This window comes from Nesoenas mayeri, assembly GCF_963082525.1.
Source record: "Nesoenas mayeri genome assembly, chromosome: 9".
NCBI lineage: Eukaryota > Metazoa > Chordata > Aves > Columbiformes > Columbidae > Nesoenas > Nesoenas mayeri.
Window position 1 is genome coordinate 5,206,740 of NC_137557.1, and position 26,239 is coordinate 5,232,978.

Consider the following 26,239-nt stretch of genomic DNA (forward strand, 5'->3'; position numbering starts at 1 on the left):
TGTCCACACCAGCCAGTGTCACCTTCATCCAGGTGTTGATTCAGCTTGTTATAAGGGAACCAGACTGGTTCTGGTATTCAGCTCCACAAAGGGCAGGAAAGTAGAAAGATAGCTGAGATAACAACCTTGGCTAACCCTCCTTAATGTACATATTCCTGCATGCAGAACAGCGAGCAATCGACTGCACTCGGCAACAGCTGGACACCGGGGGTGATTAGCAGTAAATTAACTGGACTAATGTCCAGTTATACTCATGTGAGTAGCTGGGTTTCTCATTTCACCTTGCATTCTTTAATTTCAGATAATATGTATAACAGCTCACACTTAGCACACCTACAAGGACACCTGTAAAGTGAAAAACTGTGATTCTTCATTACACACACAGTGCTGCTCCGCCGATGTACCCAAGAGCTGTTCTCTATTTCTTCCTATAGTTAATCTTGATCTACTTTGTGCAACCCCGGCCTTCCTCCACCCCTGTAACGCCGGCCTTCTCTAACAAAGCGGGCTCCAAACCATCCCAAATCAACAACGTGAACTGACAACACCACAAATTTCGAGATTTTCAATCCAAGCCCCAAAACAACAGCGCTGTCAGCAGCAGGGACAACAGAGTCAGTGTTTCAGTGTCTCGGGGCAGGCTCTGCCTTCTCTCCCCCGCACCATCAAAACATCTCAATATGAAACTCCCTCTCATTGACGGCAACATTTTGACCAAGTTGGTTCCAGATAAAAAGCCTTGGCTGTGCCAGCTGTGAGGTCACCACCCCTACTGGAAGCCCCCAAAATCGCAAGAGCCCTTCTTTTCTGTCAAAATAAGAGGCACAAGCCAGTCCCATGTGACAGAAGCGCATCCCAAGCCAACCGAGATACAGTTCGTGCAAAAGCGGGCACATGAAAAGGAATCACGCATATTATTTCTGGAATGACTTTTCAAATTAGCTCATGCAGCAGATCGAAATGGAGAGCATATTTGTTTAGGGAAGATTAACTTAAATCAGTGGAAAATCTATAAAACCTCTGCAGCCATAAACCAAGGGTTTCCGATTACACTAGCTGGTGGTCCTCAAACCTGAACTCAGCTGGCTTCTGTGAGACCCAGCAGTATCCCCAATTTCTCCACAAGCTAAGTAAGTAGTTCTTTGAGGTACGAAAAAGCAGGATTTGTTTGGAAATATTTGATTTAAAAGAAAATCTAGATCACTTTCATTTATTCCGACTCAATTCACCTCTGAGTGACCTTTCGTGCACAGCATAACTCCTATCTTAATGCACCTTCACTTATGAACTTTAAAGCAATATACAATTACACTTACTGGAGATGGAATGAAGGCTTCATGGTACTTCTTAGGATTTATTCTTAAGGGTCCCTTAAAAAAAAAAAATAGAAAAGGAGAAAGATTATGCCTGAATCTTATTAATTTTATATAACATCAGTTAAATTAGAGAGCTGTGGGTAATATATCTACTCAGAAACAGCAGATACATCTAAGTTTCCATTATACATTTCAAGTCTTGACAACTTAGCATCCAAGCAATTTCCAGCCAAAAGGCAGTTCCATGATAGACTTAAGCTGATCTGCTGCAGCCTGTCATCAAAGAGATGTTGAGTCACTACTCGTTGCTGCTACTGGGTGATCTGTTTCCTTCACACATTTTCTGCTGAGCATCTACCCACTACGTTAACAAACAGAGACAATAGAAACGGTTTGTTTTGCTCTGTTTTGGAAAAGCAGAGTGTTGGTTTTGCTTATTTTGGAGGGCGGGGAGAAAGAGGAAAAGCTGACCCGCCGAGCTCGCATGGCAGCAGGTACCAGGCTCGGGGGGCTCTGGCTGCTTAGGCTGTTCCTGCAAACAGACAGTACCAGGAACTCGGTGATAAAGAACATTTCCAAAGAAGAATCAAAAGGAATTTCCAAAAAAACAAACATTTAAAGCCTACAGGATTAAATTCTGTTTAAAGTCAAGCTATCTTCAATACATTTGGAACTCTATGGTTATCTATTTCTGCTTCATCTGCCAACTCAAAGCTCAAGTCACCTGCAGCAAATTCATATCACCCCTCCAAAGTAAACCAACCAGTTGTGCCGCTCATGCTCTGCTCCAGCAAGAAAAAGGCAGAAAGGACTCACAGGATACGTAATGGTGCCATTCCCATCCCAAGAGGGGCCTGGGAATTCTGATTCAAGTGACTGCAGTTAAAACTGCATTTGGTTCTTACGGAAGCACAATGAGGAATCTGCCTTCAGACAGGCTTCTGCTTTGGGCTGAAACCGTGAAACTTTCTCCGCTTGTGTATTTGAAACAACGCTGGCCAATTTGTTACATGACCAGATTCCATCTGTTTGTACTTCTCTGTTAGGCAATCATAGGAACCTCTCACAGGAATTGCTTCCTTAAAAATTTACTGCGGCATATCATTTTTTTTATGTATTCTGGGAAACACTCAGACGATAGGAAAATAAGGCTGATTACATGTGGAAGTTTTGCTGCCTTGAAGAAGAATGTGCAGATTTATGAAGGTTTTCCATTGTTTTTGTTTGCTCGAGTTTGGAAATACCACCACCATGCATTCTATATTCTTCAGGCATTATTTGAGTACTTTGCTGCGATGTCTTATTTTGTGCCTTATGTAACTAGTATTAACGAGCACATTACCCACACGACAGGCAAAACCCAGGACAACAGCACGAAAACAAAGACAACCCACTGGGAGCAACCCTGGGGATACTTTATGATGAGGCAAAGTGAGAGCAAACTTGCTGTCACCAGCCTCTAAAAGTACTGGTACCCACTGATGAAAAACTCCCAATGGTCCTTTTTCTCCCCTTATTTCCCAGAATCAGCCATCAAAAACAATGCGCTGTTAGTAAAGGAAGCTGCTACCGAGGGAAAGGAAAATAATGAAAAGGCATGCTTGCTCTGCTTGACGACGAGTCAAACAATTCCCATACCAGCATCAAGCAGATGAGGGGATATCCTGTGCTACTCTGCAGAATCCCCTTGAATAGTTTGGGACAGCTGTCAATCAGCCAGGTGCAAATGCGCGTTATGAGCGTGAAAAATCAGGAGTTTCGTCCATGCCCAGAAGGCGCCGGAGCGGCTACGGGCACATGGATGCCCAGCTCCAGCAAACACACAGAGGAGCAAAGTGTCACCACGTTTACCGGGCATTGTTTCTCTACATTTTATATGCAGCACCTAATTATAATCAGCATGAGGATTCTTACGTCAAGCAGCATTAAAATACTTCAGCTCCTTCCTTTAAGCAAGGAGCTCCCAAAATTTATCTTAGAAAGCAGATGGGCCCTATTATCTGTGCCTATGAAAATGCTATTTACGATGTTGTACATTTCACGCTGTGATATCATATCTGGAACCAGTCACTCTCCCCATCTGCAATGAACAACTGTTCTCATATGTGTATTAGGGGGTGAGGATCTGGCTGCGGAGTCTCATGATGTCACACTAATGTTGTATTATTTTACAATACATTGCACATAATAGCTTCTATATTTATCAGTGTTTTTATGTCAGTAGGACCTTTGTTTTGAAAGGGAAGACAAAGGTTTGCAGGAAGGTTTCTAAAACACTTTCTGATGATTCAAGTCAGCTCCACACATACTTGCCAAAATAGTTTCCAACCTTATTGAGCTTCTCCAGCAAGATAGAGAAGGGTTATGATTTTTCAAGTTGCTCTGCTAGAACCGCGGCAGGCAACGCTCAGACTGAACTTCAAGCATCTCAAATCAAGCAGTTTATAACAGCTATCACAACACTTACGCCTAGATTTGTTTGTACGTATGATATACCAAAAAATGTCAGGGTTCAAGCATCTGCTTGCTATCAAGGCCACCTTTTAAAAAAGAATCTATGAAAATCAGGGAAACTCCAGCCTTCACACCCACAAAAGAAGATCTTTCCAAGGAAAAACAGCCTCTTCGCGGCGAGGCAGGTTCTGCAGCTCCATACACCGCGCTGTCGCTCCGCTGCGCCCAGCAGCGCTGCAGGGAGGGTCTGCGCGACACTGGAGCTGAGGAGCAGACACGAGTTTCTGGCGGGTGCTTCACAAGATGATTACGGTCCTTTGGGTCAACGTTCCTTAATACATAATCTGACTTCATCTGTTGTGTATCGCCAACACCGGCCGCTTACATAACTACGCAGAAGTTATTCCATCTTGTTTGCCTTCAGACCGGCCGACGTGATTCCAGCCAACCTGAGACGTCTGGAGTTTGCTCACCACAGGCAGCTTTACTGGGGGGAAAGCGGGAATTCTGCACTCTCCAAAGCACCTGAGCTCGGATCCCCTTCCCTTCAGAAGGACACTGCTGCACACATCGTGGGATTAAACGAAGCCAGGAGTCCCGCAGGGCGCACTTCTCCACGCCACTGATCAAAAACTGAGTTATGTCAGATACAGTACCAGAAGCCATTAAGACTAATAATATTGACAGACGTCAGCACCCATAAAGATAAGACTTTTGTTCTTCCTGATCTAGGACTGCTTAATCTTCGTGGCACTTGTGTTTTATCTGAGCGATCTCCACGTCTGCTGGTAGTTTCAGTGGGTTGGACTTTCAGGAGCACTTAGTTGCGTAGCTGCACCGCCAGAGTCCAGCGACATCCTCAGAGTTCACGATAGGGTCTCTTCTCTCTAACAGATCTCTCAAGATCTCACACAAATATATGCAGATGCAGTGTTTCCATGATGCACCAGGGGACAGACCTTGCTCAGAGAGTCACACGTCTGTCTGGCTAGCACTCAAGTTTGCTCAGGACCACCAGATTCAGACCAACAGTCTTGTTCTCCTCTTCCACAGGCTCTTGTGGAGCATTTTTGTAGGTTATTATGCCAGACCAACGCCCTGCTTTTGGAGATTAACACAACAAGTATTTATTCACTATGTCTCTTCCCATTGCACAGAACAGTGCTGAGTATTTGTCCATTCACTAGAGTTGCTTTCAGGATCTCATCTGTCCTGGTTGAGACTGCAATGATGAATGGTCTTGGTGAGATCATAAGGATGAATGAGCTAACGATGAGAGATACTGAGCTGGGATGCTCATGATCTGAGACTCAGCCCTAAATGATTAAGTCCGGCTTCTACTGCTTCCCTGAGATGTGGAACTGGATGAAAGGAAAACAGATACAGCCTAAGAGAGCACGTATGACTCTTCCAGTTACGTAGCACATGACCTGGAGTAGACACTACGCATTTACAAGAATTAGGGATTCTTCTGCCAGAGAGCATGCAATCACAGGTCCTCCGAGACTCAGCATTTCAATGGGATTCTCAGGTAGTAGTCATAGTCTGGTTTGTCTCATCTGCAGCTGCACTCGACCTCAGCGGCAGCTTACACACGCTGCACTTAATGCTATCAGGCTGCGTTACCAAAACCAGACTCCTGAAGATAAGGCAGAAGCTGTAGTTGCTGCTATATGTTGCTGCACCCATGGGGGGAAAGTCACAGCTTGAGGCTTTGATTTCTTCCCTCACCATTTGCTTCCCATTGTGAATGTCCACAACAGTCATGTGAAGGTCTCAGCAGCCCAGTGGACCACTCTGATCATCAGCAGGGATAGGCCACATAGTCTTTTTTCTGAAAGCTAAGAGCTCATCAGGTTGGTCTTCAGGATGGAATCAGGCAATCATATATGGAATCCTCATTACAGCTCCAGAAATTACACCATTATATCACTAAACAAGAATTACTATACAATTATAACAAGAAATCAGACAAAAAGTGAGGTGATGCCATTTGCAACTTCAATGTGGTGATAAAAGTATCATCACCTCATCAGCATTACAACACTAATTAAATGGCAATGCAGCAGTTGTGTGTTAGGGTAAACGATGCCTCAGCATGAGTGTCTCTCATGCCCTCACTGACTTCCACCTGCCTTTTTTCCCCAGCCAGACTGATCTCACTGGGACACCAGGCGTGTCCAGAAGAACATTACAGCACGTTGAGGACAGTACTACAGCAGTGGTCCTAAGACACCACCCTCTTCTACATCTCAGTGAACCTCAGCCCTGCCTGCTTTTATGCCAAACTCTTTAAGACCCAGCTACCCACACAAATGATGGGTCCACCCACACATTTTGCTAAATATTCAGAGAACTGCTGCCTAACTATAGCTGCAGTTTTGCTGCTCCAAATGGAAGCACAAAGTCCAATCTTTGATCTTTAGAATCAGTAAAACGAGAACATGCTTTCTGCTAGCTGTTCAAGGCAAATAACCATACACATATATGCAAATTATTTTCTGTACCTTGATGGGCTCTTCAGCTCAGTAAATCACACACTGTCATCAGTAGCTGGGTCAGCCCTAGGTCCTCAGGGAGTGCAAAGCAAACCAAGGGTCCAGTACCACTGCCTGGCCATTTGATATTACATTATAACAAGCTATTGCAATGTCCTGGTAGGCACAGCACTATGAGACCCCAGGGACCACAGCATTACCTGCACCATCACTCTCCCTTTACTTTTTGTTGAGGAAGACTTCCGGGAAGACTTGATAGATTGAAAAAAAGAACAGACTGGACGCAGAGGCGTCTGCACGTCATTGCTGATGACTAATGAACATCTTTGTGAGGAATATCAGCAAGAAGTATCTTGCAAAGGGCATTCATTTCTACTTAAACTGACAAACACAGAGGCCGCCAGCATCTGCTGTGTTTTTGAGCATCATTTGTAAAAGCAAGTGTCTCCACAATAATGACTACCATGGCTAGCAGAACATCCAAACAGAATTCTGCAATTCATCACGATCGTGGAATTTTACAGAACATGCAATCAAACCAAAAACTATACTTCAGCTGAACGGAAAAGATTTCATTGCATTTCTAGAACCTTCTGAGAAAGGGAAAGAAAATCTTTCTGTAGTGTCTAGAAGCAGTACATCAATTCCCTGTCATGCAATCAGCTGACACTGATTTCCAGAAACGGCCTGTGATTTCCACAGGCTTATCACAAGAGCATGGGTGGTGTTATGTTCCAGGCACCTGAATCAGCTCTCCCCTTTTCAGTCCTGCTGAAACATCTTCTTTTGACATGTAGGCTTCGAATATACTCTTCCTCCTCCCTCGAGTGGGTTTATTTCGATTCTTCCTATCACCTGATGTTGGGACAGCAGCATAGGATCCTCCTGCAAACAAAAATTCATAAGTGTTATCTTGCCCATGGAACTTGTCTACGTATCTTAACAGCAGCTGTACGGAGGCTTTGTATCCAAACTTGAACTTCTGAGAACAGTTTGCCTAGAAATACTGGCACTCGACTTCAGAGCACCGAAAAGCCTGGAATAATCACATTTTACAAATAATCAACAGTGTTTTACAGCTCATTTTAGAGTTAAGAGCATCCATCCCAGCCCATCTTTTAACAGTGCTGAGCACATGCTTCAAGGCAGCTTATTCCTGAAGCATGTACACACTCTGCTTTAATACCTCTGGGAGTTCCCAGTTGTCTAGGGCTTATTCTGCTGTCTGAATTGTTCATTGTTTCTGTCTGTGATTCAGAGAGTTGTCTCTTCCTATCGAAGTTCTGGGGACTTCTTGCAGATTCCGAGTTGTTTCTGGTCCTTGCAAACCCTCTCCTTTCTGGACCTGAAATCAAACACAGGTTTGAAATAACAGGGGAAGGAAGAGGAACCCCATTGCCAGCTTGTGGTCCTGCTGAAACTCATGGTCTGCAGTACTTCAGTACAAGTCACAACTGAGAGACTTTCAACCAAAAGAAATTATGTCTTCATTAGTTCATTTGCAATCTATTGGCTCTTTGTGCCTCTTAATCCACCACTGACTTCTCTTAGTATAAATAAAACTCTGGAAATTACGGTACTAAAGTTGGATACAACCCTTCCAAAATCCTGGGAAATTCATTAGAACATATAAAATGTGAAATCGTTAAACTGTTTCCAAAACTTCCACCCCATTAAGCCCCCAAGTAGTGAGAAAATATAACTTCCCTACAACTTAATTAAGAAGTTCAGGAATGACGGAGGACAAAAAAACCAAAAAATCTCAGCAATTCACTCTGGACTAATTAACTTTTGAGCTACCAGAGTCAGCGCAGTACATGATGACACCACAAAGAAATGCCACGGCTCCAAATGTCCCGCCTGCTCAGAATAGGCCACGATCACACCAAAATATCCTGCAAAGACTCACCCCCTCCTTCCCTGCCATCACCTCAGCCCCTTCCCTACAGCCAGGAGAGCGAGCAGCGGCTTCCAAAGCGTGTGCCAACGCTGTTCCACGGATCAGCACATTGGAATGCAAGCCCGCGCCGCGCAGCTGCCCTCTTGGCCCTCCACCTGGATACCGAACATGTCATCACAGCTTTGCCTTCCAGCCCCTCCTGGCTACGCGCCCCGGCTCCGAGCTTGTACCTGCAAGTCAGAAAATGCGAGATGCCAACTTATTTGCCATGGGGCTATCCAAGTTACAAGGCAATTTTTTTAATTATTTTTCTTTTTTTAACGTATGGTATCGTTCACAAATGAAATCACGGATTGCTCACTGAAGCAGTGAGTTTAAAAAAAGGTTTAAAAAGCTGTACTTAAGCGGAGATCTTCAAAAATATGATACCATAAGAGAAAACTGCTACTTTACCCAACTTCCATATATAATAATAGGCAAATCAGCAGGAGGAGGGAGGAATCCTCCTAATTCAGGACAAGAGATACCAAGAAAGGCAGAGCGACAACTTGAGGTGCTGGCTCAGCCCAGGAGGAGATTAAATGACCCATGAGTGTCCCCAAACGGGACACTGAAATGAAGAGAGGGCTAATGTGTTCAGTGACAATAAGGGCAATGTCATTTGGCCTCTTTCCTAATCATCAAGCTTTCCATAGTCTGCCTGTGCTTTCAGAGAGACTGTCCCAGGGAGGCTGCGGCTGTAACACAGCAAGAGCACAAATGTAGGTTTCAACCGATGCGAATGAGGCAATATAACCTGTATGGACCACACGGTGAGACGGAACCGTTAGTAAAATTAACCGATTCGCAAATGCCCAATGAACTGATTTGCAAACGCCCCAAGGGTCAAGAGATTAAAGTTCAAAACTAACGAAAGTAAAAGGACTGGAGAGATCTGAGCAGAACAGCTTTTGAATTGGCACCAGAGACATTTTGGTGAAGGAATCTGACTTAAACTGCAATAGGCAGGATCTTGGGCACACTATTAAAAGAGCAAGGCATTAGGCTGATCACCCAGAGAGGTCACGCAATCTGCTTTGTTGGAGGTTCTTAAAAACAGGTGAGACAGACGTCTGCCAGAGTTGGTCTGAAAGGACTAGTTTTTTCCTTGAGGTAGTGAAATGGGTTACACGAGCTTGTAAGGCCCTCTAAAGCCCTCGTTTCTATGACAGCAGCTCACAGAAAATACTACTACGAATTGAAGAACTTGGGATTAAAAGGAGGCTACACCTTAACATGTAATTAGGAAAGAGCCAAAAAAAAAAAAGACAGCAGAAAATTAAAACAAGGGAAAATAAAATGTCTCGTGAGTTGGGAGGTGAGCTGAGAACCAGAATTAGCCACTGCCGAGCAGAGCTGGCCCAGCGCTCGCCATGGCCATCAGTTCACAAGTTTGGGGCTGCTGCTGCCAAAAATAATGCAGAGCAACAGCAAAGGGTAGAGAAGCATCCTCTGTGACGAAAAGTAGACAGGCAGCGAGGCGCTCGCCCGTTTTCAACACTGAAACCTTTGGCTTGCTCTCCGGTGGGATTTTTCATCCGCTCAGACTCAGACACAAACCCAAAGAAAAAAGAATTGACTCAAATGAACAAACTCTGCTTTGATTGAGCTGGTTTGTGAGCCAGCCACACGCGGCCCCTTTGGGTAAGTATTTGACCCCCTTGGCCATGATGTTTACAGCTAAACAAAACCAGCCCTGTTACAAAGCCACAGACAACTGTCACAATTGGCATTCAACTGGAACATATCGAATTCTGCATGACTCTGAATTTCTTGTATTTCTCCTGTTAAAGAGAGCTAACTACACGTTGCCATCTATTTCAACTAGATTCAATATTTGCTTCTATAACGCACCTGTCCCGTAAAACTGGAAGTCAGAAATACTTCTCATGATGGGCTTTCCTGCTGCCCAGCATTAATATTCTGATGGATAAATGGACATCATTCCACGAAGCAAACTCTATCCTGACAGCTCTATAGATTGCAGGGGATACGTTGAGACTACTCTTTATGAAATAACCCCTATCACCAGCTTAAACTCTGTTCCAGCACCAGATGTGTCAGAAGTCTGACTTTTTCTGTGGTGTTACGGCTGCATGATTTGTAAGATAGAACAAAACCTTTTCAGGTAAGATGTCACACAACATAACACCACATTCTAGGCATCAAAATAATCAATGACTAAATAAATAAGTAAATGTAATAAAAAATTAAAAATAACACCAGTACAAGGGAGACTAAGGGGCAGTGAGTGGGAGCTGGGGGTGGTTGGCACCTCCTAAGGGGGTTTGAAGCAACCACAATGCACCAAACATGTCTGCATGTGCAGAACCACTCCAGCTTGAACGCAAAGCAATTCTAACACAAGACACAGCCGTGTTCACAAAGCACAGCAAACACAACGTGTGTGGGAATGTTTATCTGGCTGCACGGAGCTGCTCTCTGCGGATGCAGCCACCACCTGCCTGGGATTTCTAGATATTCTGCTCTTTAGAATGATAGAATCATTTCGGTTGGAAGAGACCCTCAGGATCATCAAGTCCAACCATAACCTAACCCTAGCACTAAACCATGTCCCTTACGACCTCGTCTAAATGCCTTTGAAACCTCTTCAGGGATGGTGACTCCACCACTGCCCTGGGCAGCCTGTTCCAATGCCCAACAGCCTTTTCCATTAAGAACTTTTTGCTAATATCCAATCTAAACCTCCCCTGGTGCAACTTGAGGCCATTTCCTCTTATCCTATCACTTGCTACTTTGGAGAAGCAACCAACCCCCCCACTCCCATTTCCAATAATACAGGAGTCAACAATTTGAGGAAAGGTGGTTGACTCTTCATTATGTGAAGTCCTCTGGAGGGACACAGGTTGAAAGAACCCCAACAGCTCTATGAGGCAAGGAGGCCTGAGGGACGGAGGGACACCTACACAGGACATGGTGTTGCACACACGGAGCAGTGAACCAACTCAAACTAGAGAAGGGGAAGCACCTGTGGGACGTAGAAACACACAACCAGGACGCGGAGGGGGAAGGATGGAGCTGGGGGTGCCTCCGAGGCAGCAGCCCAGGCCAGCAGTGGCCCGTTGGGCTCCGCCGGAGCTCGGTCCAGAATCCAAACCATCAGGCTTCATCTCCGTCACAACAACAATGACATCATGCAATGGCACATTTTAGTCTTTAAACCTAAGTACCTATTAATCTCTTCTTATTTTGGAAAAAAAATGCAGGCGGGCAGCTTCCTAGAATAATTGACCTGGCTTGCAGCAAAAGAGGAGGCTTGATGTTTTAAATCAGCATATTCTGACATCATTTATACAAAGTTACTCTATGGTTTAGGTTTTAGAAAGTACTGCATTTAATTAAATTTACATCTATTAGTCAGTTATCAACTAGATGGTCAACTAAATCAACTAAAATGTTCAACTGAACATGAAGTTAGTAAGGCCAGAAAGTCTTTAATTTTATATAAAAATTCGGATATTGCTTTACACAAGAAAGAACCAAGACCTTCAATTTTGTCTACCAAAAATAAAACATCTCCAACTTCCCTCCAAAACCTGTCAAGGTATTTGATTACTACCAACACAGAAGGAAAATATTCCTCACTCAATTTTCATCACCTTTTGGATACCCCTCATCCAGGATCCAGTAAGAATTGGTTTAACTTGAGAAATCTAAGTGACTTCCAAGACATGGACAACTTGGTACAGCTCTCCCCTTTTCTGTCAAAGGGCATACACCTTGTCACTAGGCATTTTTACCTCTAAGCTTCCATCTACATCATTTATATTTAAGCCAGCTCTCTGGGGTGGGCAGGACTGTGAGAGCACCACATTTGTGCTGGTGACACCTCTAGAGGTTTAGGACTCACCCCACTGACGGCTATGTCAACACGTAAAGGTTCCTTTTACATCTTAACAAAAAACAAACAAAACATTATGTTGAAAGTGTTGGATGGAATGGTGTTGTTACAAACTTTTCCAACACAAAATACTTCCATCTACTACTTACCTTTATCAGTCCATGGCTGGGCATCAACACCTCCTCTAACTCTGCTATTGCTGAGAGGATTTTCCACTGCTTCCCAGCATTAGATCATGATCTAGATATGCAAAGGAATCTTTCAAATACGTCCGCTTTACAGTTAGCATAAGCGTGAGAAGAAACAGAAGCATAGCCCCAGAACTGATAACACGCAATAGAACAATTTGTTATCAGTTAATGAGACACTCTCGACTAAATATTTGTCCATATTTCTAAAATGTTTCATTTCATTGCTGACACATTTCAATGACTTAAATCAATTTCCTTCCAACCTTCCAAGAGGTTCCCTGACATTTAATTCTTCAAGACAGCCCAGCTATGCACTTCAGAAAACACTGGAAGGATACACCCATGAGCTGGAAGGCAGCTTTTCCTCCAAAAGCAGGAATTAACCAACTAAAGGCAATGAGAACTACCCTGATGCCAACTCCTGCTTAGTCCTACACTCCCATTTAGTTCAGACTAGGTTAAGCATGGCAAGAAAGCTAAATACAGCATGTTCCTGCTCATCCTTGCTAGAGACCCAAGGCATTAGAGTCCAACCATCTGGCAGCCCAAGGCATCACCTCGCAGATCTACAGTTTCAGGCTGGCCCTTGACTCCTGCAGAGTTGGCAAAGCAAATGTTAGAAACCATCAGCTCTGGTCTTTTAGCAAACAAATACTCCCCACCGCCCTACCAAGAAGTTCTACCTGCAGCTTTATGAGCTGCTGTGGATGCCGATTTGTAACAGGGTATATTGATAGTCTCAATACAAGAGTTTAGCCAACTGTTTTGCAAAGATGTCTAGCACCCAAAAAATCCCCAAACCTACATAGTCCCTGAACAACCCATCCCAGGTACTTCTGTGAATCCAACTCTGCTGCTTTGATGAGCTGGGGGACGCGGTTTTGGCTGGTAACTCCGGATGGACACAAACCTAGTGCAGATACTCTTGTACCAGGCAACTATTCGTTTCATTCTCCACAGCCACATAAACTCTACAAGCAAAAGCGCACTTTGCCAGTACAAACCGCGTTAACATCAAGGCAGTTTTGCTGAGTTCCCCATGTCCTTCCCTTTCATATGCTTAAACAGGCAATTTAAGCACTATTTGATATTTTCTGCTTCTCAAAGAAGCCTCTCAAGTAATTTCCTCTCAAATTTTAAAAGCCAAAACACGTTTATTAGATTGTTTTTGATTTCCAGCTCGCCAGTGACCTCCAGTATATGCCATATTATATAAGTGACTAACGCAGAAACTGCAGGCGCTTAAATGACTACTACAGTATCCGGCATCAAATTACCACACATGGGCAAAAACAACAGGCAAAACCAACAAACACCATCGAAGTGATCTCAAATGCAAGTTATGTCAACAAAAAACACTGTCCATGGACAGGCCAGAAGTAACTAGTTATTTATGTTCCACAAAATACTTTGCGGATTTACAAGATTAAATGTCCCACTAATGGTAACAGCCAAGGACTTTTTTCTTCTATTTTCTTTTAAAAGGAAATACATAAAGACAGAGGTCGGTATAGCTGCTCGGGGAAAGAATTTTGTATCAGGAAGAAAAAAGACACTCCTTGGAAGATATCTCAAGCAAAACTCTTGTGATATAGCCTAAATAACACAAATAGGACCAAATCCCATCCTCAGCTCCGCTCCAGCCCGTGCTTGGAACAGCCGCACCTCAACACGGCTCTCAACGTGGATTAAAGGAGTTCAGAGCTCTCCGATAGCCTTGGAACAGAACAACCTCCATGCATCTCACAGTATCTTGAAGCAAAATGGTTAAATAATAGAGATGGCTCGAGATTAAAGACAAAGCAATAGAGAGAAATGAGGATGTCACGGGAAGGAATTCATTAGAGATGTAGGAGTGGAAAGGCAAGACTTTGAGATACGTTATCAGTTCAGTGAGGTTTCACTGTAGCAAAGAGGCTCTCAGGAGATAAACCTGGGAGGCAATATTTCAGATGCTCAATCTGGAGTCTAAGAGAAGGTCTGAGAGCACGTTTTCCTTCTCATGAGCAAATAACAAAATGAGATGCTCCATCTCTGATTAAGTTTAAACTCAAAAAATCCTAAACTGGAGGTTCTGCAGCCCGGTCCTGTGCTCGGTCCAAGTCCAACCACAGAGGCAGTTCCTGCAATGGTGCTGTGATTCCTCCTCAAAAATAACCCAGGATGTGAATGATTTGAAATTATCTCAACAACTGAAAAGTAGAGGAAACTTCTGGGAAAGGGAACATCTTGTCAGAAGTGGAATAGGACAGTGATACAACTGCACTGTAGGGATTTTGGCAGATGGCAGATTGCATAATTAAGCTTAAAGTTAATTAAACAGTCATTCAAAGAAGAGAAACAATGCAGACCTACATTTACATGCACGGGCTCAGCCAAAATGTAAATTCTATGCAAACATCCTGAACTGAGTGGATAATGTATTGAAATCCAGCTGCCAGATCGAGCTCCCGTGCCCACCAGTCTCCACTAATTGACCCTTTTCCATGGGCCACCAGAGCCCAGACACGGCACAAACTGTAACTTTCCACCGTCAAGACAAATCAAAATAAGGTGAGAAGACGGTGCTTAAAGTGAAGCCCTGTCTGCGCAGCTCCTAAATGTGGGTTTAATAGTGATTCAAAGAGACCAGTTCCTCCAGCAGCAGCCCAACTGGTTACCAGCAACTCTGCACAATGCGACGCGGCTCCTCTGCCTGTGCCAGCCAGCAGCTTGTCTATGCATCCATAAACGAGGACACAGTGGGGCTGCGAGACATCTGTGCACCCGGGAACAAATCTGGAGAGCTCTCTGGTCCTGCCTCTTTGAAGAAGGCGATTCTCTAAATGTTTTCGGCAGAAAGTCTGCCAAAATCTGCACAGAAGACCTGAATGTCCACAAATAAAAGGCACAAAGGGGGTTATTGCTGCATGGAGGACAAGCTGGCTGCAGAAAGGCAGCCTGGCCCCCAGCTGGTGACTCCTGGATGGGGAATACAGGTTGTCGTGGTTTGTGAGTTCACGGGGCCATGAGGTGACCACACCACTGTAGCTGGTTGGAAAAGACTCAGACATCCAGCATTCTCACAACGAGATGTTGAGGAAGAAGCATTCCTATTTGGGGATGGAGGGAGCAAAAAGGTGAAGTGCCACGTTCATGGCTACTCAGGAGAGTCAGGAGCAGAGAGAGATGCTCCTTTCCAGACCCATGTGCTGCGTGCCCCTGGATTTCAGTATGAACTAGGCAAAATGAAAATGCTCCTGCTCACTTCGGCTTTCTAAAAGGGCCTATGCTTTGAAAAACTGAAATGAAGGAAAACAGACAATGGATTCTTTCTGCTGGGGAAAACAATGCTGTGGGAACTGCTCTCGATAACCAAGATCATGTGCCCACGACACCATGATTCCTCTTCCAAAACACTTCCAAGCATCCTGATGCTCACAGGATTTTGACTGCAGTAACTCACAGTAATTGCAGTTTTATTCAACTCCTCAGCAGGGTTTGTGTTGTAGGAACACTACAGGAGTGTAAGAGCCAAAGATACCATTCCAGGCTCTGCACGAAGGGTTGGTGACGAAACTCATTTAGTAGCAATAGACTAAAAGTTTATCAAAATAGTTACGGTGCTCCAGCTGCGTGCAGCAGCGCAGCAGCGTTGTCAGGGAGGGGAGACAGCTCTTCTGGTTTTCAGGACTCTCTGTGAACCTGCTCCACCCTGCTCCTGACCTCCTCACTACCTGCTCCGCCTGGTGACTGCACCGCTCCACGCTGCCCCCTCGTCCTTCCACCCCCCACAATACCTTTTGCTCTTGGTTTTATCCAGCAACCACGCTGCGAAAAGGCTTTTTCGAAAAAAAAACACCTTAAAAGCGCAATATTGCAGAAGTTCTCCTTTTGATTTCTCTGGGCTTGTTTGAGGGAAGCAAGTTGCTTGAAGATCAGAGGAAGCCGAGAGGCTTTGTAAGGCAAAATACCTGACAGCACGTGCAAACATACCAGAAGACATTAACAACGGAAGAAACGAAAGAATTGCTTTCAGATTCATACATATTCTGAGGTTACCGAATGTGCTGCAGAACAAGACAATTTGCTGATGAACTGCTCCCTGTACTGCTCACTCAGTGTAGTATGTATGTCATTCACGACTCTTAGTACTATGGGGGGAAAACACCTAAAAGCATAAAGTGAACGAAACCGCATTATTGCTGCAAGGCTTCTATCTGTAGAGAGCCTGAAGAATTCTCCAAGGTGTGACCTGCCCCGTGCATCTGTGGGCTGCAGCTGCTGGTGTTGACATTTTCCTTCAGCACCCTGGAAACTTCAATTTTTGTCGCAGAAGACATTATTTTACGCAAGAGATCCCAACATTTTGGTTTCCATCCTGCCCCAGCCAAGTTTCAACTCTTCTGTCGCTCAGATTTCCACACAAGAGGGAGTGAGGGACATGCAGCCCACGGCACTTCATGGAGCTTCCTAGCAGGGGTTTGGGGTGGGAGGGCAGGAGATGGACACCAGGACATGGAGAGGAGATGCAGAAGCATAGGCTGGAGAGCAGGGCAGTGGTGAAAGCCTTGTGGCAGGTATGGCCTGGAGAGGAACCACCATCAGCCACTGGGACCAGCTGCAACACATCTGTCCTACCCACCCAGGTACCCAAGGCAAAGGAGACACCTCAGAGATTATGTGAACAACGGGATGGAGCTGCCTGGGGTGCGCGGGCTGGCTGACCTCACCCACAACAGAGCTCAGACGGCTTTTTTATATTAATTCCCATACAAATCACAGCATCTTTTGGGGGTAGAATTTGTTATTGGGGCTTTTAAATGTGCCAGTAACAGCCTACATACCACAAGCCTTGGTAAAACTGTTCCAATGGTCATTTACCCTCACCACTGAATCGTGCTGTATTTCAAGCCTGGATTTGTTTAGCCTCAAACACGTTATATCATAATCTGCTCAGCTGAGTAGCCTATTATTGAACATCTGTTCCCCATGTAGGCAATTTACTGAAAGCTCCCTTCCCCCAAGCGTCTCTTTGATAAGTAAAGCAGGGTTCCTCAAATCATTCGCTCACGATCCCAGCGTTTTAATCTTCCTTGTGGCTGTCCTCTGAGTATTCATCAATTCATCACTCCGCCCCGAACAGAGGGCATCACCGCAGGATACGGGGCTGCAGAAGCCGCTGCCGTGCCAGACACACGCGGTCCATGCTCCATCTTCCAGTTCCCATGCTCATACATTACACTTTTGGCTGCATTTCACAGGAGGGGGATGTTCAGCTGATTAATCCATCAAAAGCTCAAAACTTTTCTTCCAAGCTGTTGCTTCCCACACTGGGTTCCTCGCACCGCCAGCATGGATCTGCGCTGGCCCAATAAATGGATTTTGTCTTGCCTGCTCCCAATCCACCAAGTGATCCAGACGGCTTCCAGTAACTGCCCCCATTATCCAATACTCCCTGTGGTCTCCAAGTCAGCCCAAAATGCCTTCAGTCCTACTCTTACATTTTCTTTCTGATTATTGACAAAAGTATTAAATAGCACAGAGTCAGGGTATGACACTGCGGGAACCAGACACACCTGTTGGTAACAATTCTCAATTTATTGCTGCATTTAATTAGCTCAGCTAAACAGCTTTTAAACCATTACACATGCGCTGTGAATTTATTATGCTAATACACAAGCATCCACACACCTTTATCACCAAACTCCTAATCCCATAAGAAACTGACACTAAGGGAGCTCAATGGGACCTTCTGTTGCATAATTTGATGACGTGTCACGTTAAAGAAAATCTTTAAAACTCATTAAAAAATTAATTCCATTCTTCTAGAAGCCTATTATTTTCCTGGGAACAACACCACATTGACAAGCATAGTTACCTGAGCTACAGATTGGGGGCCTAACTTCAGAGATGGGAGCCAAAAAGAAGTTAAAAAATCTAATTAAAAACCAAAAATAGCAGGTTAACAGCAACAAGTGTTTCCACTGATGAACGTGTTTACACGAGCACCAGCACATGAAGGAAGCTGCTTCATGGAGATAAAAGCTTTGCTGCCAAGTGCGAGGGCTCCTGCTTTGGAACTCGGTCCCGCTGCACCGCGGCGTGTTCAGGGATCTGGCACCGGGCAGGGAAGACACTTATTAGGTCACATACAAAACCCACAGTCCCTGCAAGGGCAGGATCTCATCTCCCCAAGAGAGGATACATCAGATATTAACTCACATACTATAGCCGATGTTAGCCAAAAAACATCGGTTGCGCAAGATTCAGGAATGCAACATTTTTCTCTAACAAAAACAAGAGAAATTTATGTTTGCGATGACATTGCTAAACCATTAGAGAAAGGAGAATTCTGTTTTTCATGTGTTTCTCAGATGGGGCTATACAGTAAATCCAGTTTTCCCTCCTCTCCCATACCTTATTACTATGATTAACGGCATCTAAGGAACGTTACATTGGATCTGGCAAGACTAGCTACGATTTAAAGATTTCCACAGCAACCAGCATTCTTCATTTATTGAGCTGCAGCCTTCACTAGATCGCTGGCTCACATTTACTGGTGCCAGATAGGGAGATAACAGCACTTTAAAGTACTGAATTCCACCACGCAAGAACTGGAAGGCTCATCACTAAAAAGCAGCATAATCTTAAATTTGCTTTACAAGAAAATCAGAAGCTCTGGCTCTTCCTCCAAAGTTCCCCCAGAGAAACAAAGGCAAATACAAAATTTACTGCAGCGTACAATGGAAAGACAAAACCCCCAACATTTTGTCATCTTTTCATCCTGGTATTTCTTAATCAGCTGTGCCCATCAAGCACACAGGAAAGCTATTCCAGGACATCGCCTTTACCTACCCTGAGCCTTTCCAATGTCAGGCTTGCAGCCACAAACACAACACCACCATCCAACAGCAACGATTGTGTTTAAAGCTCTGATGCTGAACACCCGCCTGCTTGCCAGCGACGCTCCTCCGTGGAAGCTGCCCAAGTGGGTTAAGCACCACCGGCTGGGCAAATAAACGTGTCAGATGATAAATAAGGAAGAGCCGTGGAAATCCTATATACTGTTTCAGAGTTGTTACCCAGGAATTATCTGTCTCTACTCAGGGGGCACGCTGACCCTGACAGCCGGGCAAGATACCTCAGTCACACCATGAACCCACAAAGAGGAGCCTTAGGAGGCTACCGAGCAAAGCTGGTGGTGTGTTCTTCCCAAGGAGGATGTCTGCAGATACAGACTGAGACTGTATATCCAGCCCTGCAAAACCTGAGCCTATTTCAATAGCAACCCGCCTTCACAAGCATCCTGCTCCACCCAAATTTTCAGCATCAAAGCCACCTCAGTCCCAGCTCCTGAGATCCTCTGAAACCGAGTGTGGCCAGGAGGTGGTGCTCCCAAAGACCATGCTGCGCCCCATGTTTGGAGGACAGTTCTCTTCTGCAGATGTCTGGTTTTTAGGCTTTCCAGCAGGCTCAGGACTGTGCTATCAAACAGCAACGTTCCCCCAAAACCAGGCTGAGAAGCGCACGTACTCAGAAAGCAACCAGAACACCACTGCTCCAAATAAAACACATCGCTTGGTCTAAACTACTTACTGATAAAGCAACGCACCACAGACATTTCAGATGAAGTTCCACTTAGCAGCCATGCAAATCCTAACTACTAGCATGTGACAGACAGATGCCACAGAAGGAGTCGGTACTTCTGTCCTCAAGGAAAAAGGGGTTTTAAGCTCTTTTACAACAGAAACATCAGTCAGTCTGAAAAGAGATTTCGATGACTAACTCTGTATTGAAGTGGGAAAACCCTTAGAGACTTTGATCGAAACCAGAAAACAACCCAGGGGACTTCAGAAAAGACTTTCTGTTAAGGAAGTTTAACTGAATTCTAACACCCAGAGAACCTAGAGGATTGGAGATTTAGGGGAAAGTACCAGCAGGGAAATCGTATTAGATGAAAAACTATAAGCATCATAATTTAAATTGGCATTTTAGGATTATTTTCTGTCTTATTGGGGCTTGTTTGAGAAGAAACTTCAGAAGGGCAGGCTCTATGGCAATTCTCTTCACGGAGGTTATAGCTGCACAGAAAGGAACAACAATCTGCAAAACGTACCTATATCCTCCCAAATCTCAGCGTGCTGATGCTGCACAGGGAATCCAATGCGCAGTTTCACGGCTGTGCCACGTGTTTCAGATGAGGGACAATGGAGTTTTGTTCACACTCAGCTCTCTCAACTGCAAACTTTCCAATAGTCACTAAAGGCAGTTACTATATGGAACACCAGCAGAGACCACCAGGGCCAGTCTCCTCATTATCTGCTAGGAAATTACTTCTGTCTTCCAAGCCTCTCGGCCCCTCGCAGCCCACAGCCCACCCAGAGCACTCAAAGGCGTTTCTCAGCCATCCACGTTCGCCTTCAACTTTAGCACGTTCAGTTTTAGGATGGCTGCAAACCTGACCATGGTTAAAGCCTGAGCTGCAGAGCTGTTAAGAAGAGGACAATGAAAAGCAGCGATATAAAGAGATGCTTGGCTTTGAGATTAGCTCAAAGAGCCTTTTGGAAAGCCTACAACAGCCTGAACGGAGTTAATTTGTGAGGAAATGTCACTGCTGAAAAGATTATATGCCTCACCGCTATGACAGAAGTGATTCTTGCCATCACAGTTTCACAAGCCTTGATTTAAACTGATCAAACCAGACACCTGCCTGTGCAAAGTAATATGACTTATATCAGCATCAAGGGAGAAAGACAACCTTTGAAGTCAGCAAATATTAATCTGGGACTGTGCTGTGTGAGTTCTTATACCTAAGCTTGCATACTGTAAAGCCTTCAGTTCACTCGAACAGGAGCACTAAAATATACTAAAACCGAACAGCAGAAAGGACATTTCTCTGAATCAAATGACATATATTTTTTTTCCTATTTCTTTCATCCCCAATAAACTGTTTTCATGTCCCTGCAATTGTTCTGCAGAGTAACCAGTCTCAGCTGCACAGGAGTGTAGGGGGGGAAGAAGAGGAAGGGTGTCACTTTTAACAAATAATTTTCCAATAACCTTCCACACAGTGTGAGTTTTCCACCTGGGCGGTCAAACATGAGGGTCAACATTTTCTGCTCTAGGTCTTTACACTAAACAAACAACGAGTTTTCAAAGTGGTTGTGCAACCCTATTCCCAGCTACAGCAGGAGGGAACTGCAGGTGCTTGCATTTGAAAGCCAGGGTATTTCTATTTTAGATTAAAAGCCATGTAGGTACCTCTCGTTTTCATGCCTACAAACTGTAAGCCTTGCAGACTATCCACCTCTGTTAGCTGCTCTTCCCTCCTCTCCAAAAGCTGACAGGGGAAAGGTAGCAAAGTCTATTTAACAGTGGTACAGCAAAGCATGCCAAAAAAACCCTCCCAAAAATCAAGCTCATCAACAAATTACAGCATAACTTACTTGTGTTAAATCTCTGACTATGATCTGTCTTGCAGGAACTCGTGAAAGTTTACCAACTATAGCACATAATCTACTGTCACAGCCTCAAAAATGCCACAAACCCTGTAAAAAGCACATTACGTGCCACTCTTGAGTGACAGGGCATAGTCTTGTAAGATTGATTTAGTTAAAGGTTTACTTGATTTCCAATCCAAGAGCTGTGATAGGCCTCAGGCCCATCTTACCCATCTAAGAAATTGATCTCTTTTCCACTTGTTACAGAGAATTTAATGCTGTGACATTTAGGAGTTCCTTCAGTAGCAGCTCATAAGATCAGGCTATACAAGTATTTCACCATTAACAACATTCAGAGAAAGATTTAACCCATTGCACTGAGAGATCCAATTTAAATTGGCTTTAGTTACTTGTTGATGCTGTGGCTTGGGGGTTTGATTTTGGTTTGTTTGTTCTAATAAAGGATTTAATTAATCTCCATAAGTGGGCTTTTTGCCTTGAACATCACATTTAAGAGACACATTCACTTCATTACTGTAAGATGTGGTCTCTTTGTTCCTAGTGGCAAGATTTACCGGAGTCAACAATCTGTATGAGGAATTAGATATTATATAGGCACCTTAGCTCCTGAGCACAGATGGACTTGGACCCTCCACAAAGGCAAACCAGCACTCCAGATACAAAGAGGCAGCGCAGAGGAAAGTGTGACTCTGCTCTGAGTCAGCAGTCTTCTTAATTTGGACTCTACAACACAGAAATTGGGCTCTCCTGGTCTTGAGCTGATCCTGGAAGCAGCACAGCCACATTCACAGAGCCCAGGCCAGGGGATTAGGTCCTGCCAGCACTGAGCTGGCTCCACACAAAGCCATTCGCACATGCCGACGGCTTACTTGTAAACCAGGACAAAGCCACCCACAGGTAACTAAGGGCTGATTAACTTGGACAGAGTAGAACTGGCTCGTGTTAACTCACTCATGACTAAAACATCCCATTCAATCCCACAGTCATTGTAGCAAATGGACCAAACAGTTCACGAGCACAAACTCACCTTGGACTTGACCTGGAGACAAGTGACTGTTCCTCCTGGAATTTATTGCCGGCACATCCTCACTAAACTGCTCAGGCAACAAGTGTCCAGCTGCTGTATCTGTATTGGCAGGACACCTGCCTCGTTTCTTGTGTTTCCTCCTCCATGTGTCCTCCTCTTCCTTTTCATCAGAACCGGAGGACTTCTGCAGAGCCGCACGATGCCTCAGGCTGTTCGACACTCTCCCACCCAGGGCGTCGCTCATACTTATCAAGTCAGCTGCAGCTCCATGCTGATGCACATAGTCGTCTTCCTCCACCTCCAAGTCTCCTTCTGGGCTAACAACTGCATTTTTTTTATGAGGATATCTGTTCAGAGCGGTTTGAGGTTTATCGTTCTCAAATCCTCCGGGCATGGGCTGTTCTAGATGAGATGTTCTGACCGGTGAGTAACCATGCACGTTCAACCCATTCCTGGCTGGGTTGTCCTTCCCCAGGCCTCTCCTCAAGGGCGAGTCCAGATCCGAGCTGGGCTCGTTGGACGCGCTCTCGTCCAGCTGCATCTTCTGCGCAATGTGGTTCAAATAGGAGCGGAACCGGCTGCTGTGGTGCTTCTGCACAAGCCTGGCGTACGCGTTCTTCTGGGGAGCGGCGGCCTTGCTCACCCCCTCTCTGGCACCTTGGGCAGAAGGAGAACTTCTCGCATACCCCGGTTGATCCATAGGGCAGTAAAAGGGCCAGACTTCAAAGAGTTATAAATAGACACAGGGGGGAAAAAAAGGGTTATTTTCTTGGAACAAAGTGTCAAATAATTGATTATGCCAAAAGACAGAAAAATGTACTAAATGAGAATGTATTGACCTTTACAGACATTCTGGGCTCAGACGGAGGAAGGGGTTTCACCATGTGCTCAACATCTGTCCCACACCGAGTCCCCATCAGTGACCATGGCCCATAAGCCATACCTGCCCATACGCCACACACAACAAGGATTCTTGTCCTGATGCAGATGCCCCAAATATAAGGGATTCCTTTAATCCACTCCCCCATGCCTTTGAAAAAGCCGAGTAAATTAAGGCAGTGATTCACAGACTGTATCAGCTGCATCAGTTTAGCAGTAATCAGAGGTAAAATCTTGTAATGTCCAAGCTGGAGTCTTCAAAAATCACTTCATCCTTACCAAAGGGCTTCAGCGTTGCAGTGAAAAGCATACACCGCCTGCTACACCCCCCAACAGCGACTGATGATTCTAGATTATATAGAACATTTGCTTCAAATACCAAGACCAATCATTTCAGTACATCTTTCTAGCCATAAACTCACTCTTGGTGCAACTGACATACAATAAATTCCCTAGCACAGCTAAACATCTTGCAAGACCTCATAATTCTTAGTGATTGAGACACACTGGCTGCTGCCACATCCAGCACCAGTTTCTGTAGATGGTTTTTATACCTCCACCTTTGCCACACAAGTGTGGAGCTTAAGTAGATCGAGCATCTTCCAATCCTGTTTAATCTGCTCTAGCTTTTAAGTTTTGGGAGTGAAACAACATAGGAAATTATCCTCAGCTACTATTAAGGTAAATTACAGGTATGGACAGGATATAGCAATGCCTTTTGCTGTAACTAACATCAAAAAGCAAAATAAAAATATATTGATAGTGGAGCCCAGTGCAACTGTTGTCTTGTGTAGGTTTTCATTAAAACACCTCATCTTTTTCTTTCAAGGCATGTTGGAAGTCAAACTTTGGTACATTGAGAACTTCAGGGCTCACCATCATCTCTTCTATGTCAGAACTGACGGGCACTGGACTCTAAAATATAGGATATTGTCCATTAAACCTCTCTCTCTTCACTTCTGTAAGCACAGGGGTGTTGGCAGGGCAGAATACAGAGTCCAGCAGATGAGAAATTTATATTTCCTTCTTCAGTCCTAACGTGCTTGGAATTTTGCTTCAATCCAACCCGGCCCTCTTCTCCCGTCTGCTGCAGCTGCACAGACCAGCACCCAGGCAGCCTCCTCCGTGCACACGCTGCCTGGGAACAGAGCATCAATCGACACGGACCAAGAACCGCAGCACCAGCTCCTCCCCACAGTCCCTGCTCTGGCCCTTTCGGAGAAACAACACATGCTGCGGTGAGATTTACCTAAGTAATTGAGCACGGATGTGAACAGGCTTCGCAACACAAAGCAAAAAAATTAAAAATCCCTGAATACATAGGAAAAATTCTTTGTGTGGTTTGTGATTCTTGTTCCTAAGATTTTCCATCGGCGCTGGCCAATAGCTAAACTTTTCTAATAGACTGACCTGCTACAGCGCTATTACAAAACCCTCACGCGGGTAGGTCTGCAGCGAGCTTGCTTTTAACGTCACCTTCTGCCGTTGCCAACAGAAGTCGATAACATTCATAAAAGCCAGCGAGACTACTCTCCAAACACCGGTTCCGGGATACAGGAGCTTGCCATCTTTATTTACAAGAATAAACATTTGCACCTCGCCTCCGCTGTAATTTCTGCAACTTTAATTACGTTAATTGTTTGGAATTGGAGCATAGACAAAAAAAATAAGAGGGGGGAGAGGGGGAGATGGAATTACAAGCCCCCACACGTTACAGCTTCATTTCCCATGGGCAGCCCGGAACGGCAACGCGCCCCAAGAGCCGGCGGGCAGGGGCCGGGGGCACAGCCGGGACAGCGGGAACGGGCGGACGGATGGACGGCAGCGCCGGGGGGGGACGCTCGCTCAGCGAGGCTCGACATGAGCACCGCCCCGCTTATGCTCCCCCGGCCGGTCGGGAGGAGCGGCTCCGGGCTCCCCCGCCCGCCTGACCCCGGGCTGTCCCAGCGACACAACCGCCCGCAGCACCGGCAGCGCGGCCGGGACGGGGCTGCGGGGCCGCACCCGCGGGACCAGCCCCTCGCCCGCCGGGCACCACCCGCACCGCTCCCGCCGCCCCCCGGGCTGTGGCCGCCCCGCCGCGGGGCCCGGGACAGCAGCCGGCGGCGCCCGCCCCACCAGCCCGCAAACCGCCGGGCCCGGGCCCGCGCTGCAGCTCCAACGCGGGGCTGACAAGGCCTGAGCGCCGCCGGGCCGCTCCCTGCCCGGACCCCGGTGCCGGTCCCGCCGAAGGGACCCCGGGCCCCGCACTCACCGGCCGCGCCGCTCCCCCCGCCGCGCCGGCCGCGCCGTTTAAATGTCCCAACGCCCCCGCCGTCCGCTTCCGGGTCAGGGGCGGCCTACGGGCCGCGGCAGGGCTCAGAAGGCCTCACGCGCGAAGCGCTCGCTCCCCGCCCTGACAGCGCAGCGCCGGCCTCTCGCACCCCGGGCGGGGGGACACCCGGGCGGCCCCAGTGACACACTCCGGGTCCGCTTGTGCGGCACTGGGCCTGGGCACCGGCCTCGGCGTGGGCCCTGCGAGGGGGGCACTGCCGGGCGGGGGGTGGGCAGGGGGCCCCGGGGGTCTCCGCAGAGTGGCTGTGGCCGGTGCCCCGGTCAGACTGCCCGGCTGGGGCAAATCCTGCGGGGCC

At 46.0% G+C, this 26,239-nt stretch overlaps 1 protein-coding gene across 1 annotated transcript in view; it reads right to left on the reverse strand.

Annotated features, from left to right (window-relative positions):
- DIS3L2 (DIS3 like 3'-5' exoribonuclease 2) overlaps positions 1-25,977 on the reverse strand; it is a 190,175-nt gene extending 164,198 nt beyond the window's left edge. The window contains exons 1-5 of the mRNA XM_080350020.1: positions 25,864-25,977; positions 22,731-23,450; positions 7,455-7,613; positions 7,011-7,153; positions 1,317-1,370 (exon numbers count right to left, since the gene is read on the reverse strand). Coding sequence (XP_080206146.1) covers positions 1,317-1,370; positions 7,011-7,153; positions 7,455-7,613; positions 22,731-23,430 — 1,056 coding nt within the window. The 5' untranslated portion in view covers positions 23,431-23,450; positions 25,864-25,977. The remainder of the gene's footprint in view (positions 1-1,316; positions 1,371-7,010; positions 7,154-7,454; positions 7,614-22,730; positions 23,451-25,863) is intronic.
- Positions 25,978-26,239: the final 262 nt, after the last annotated feature.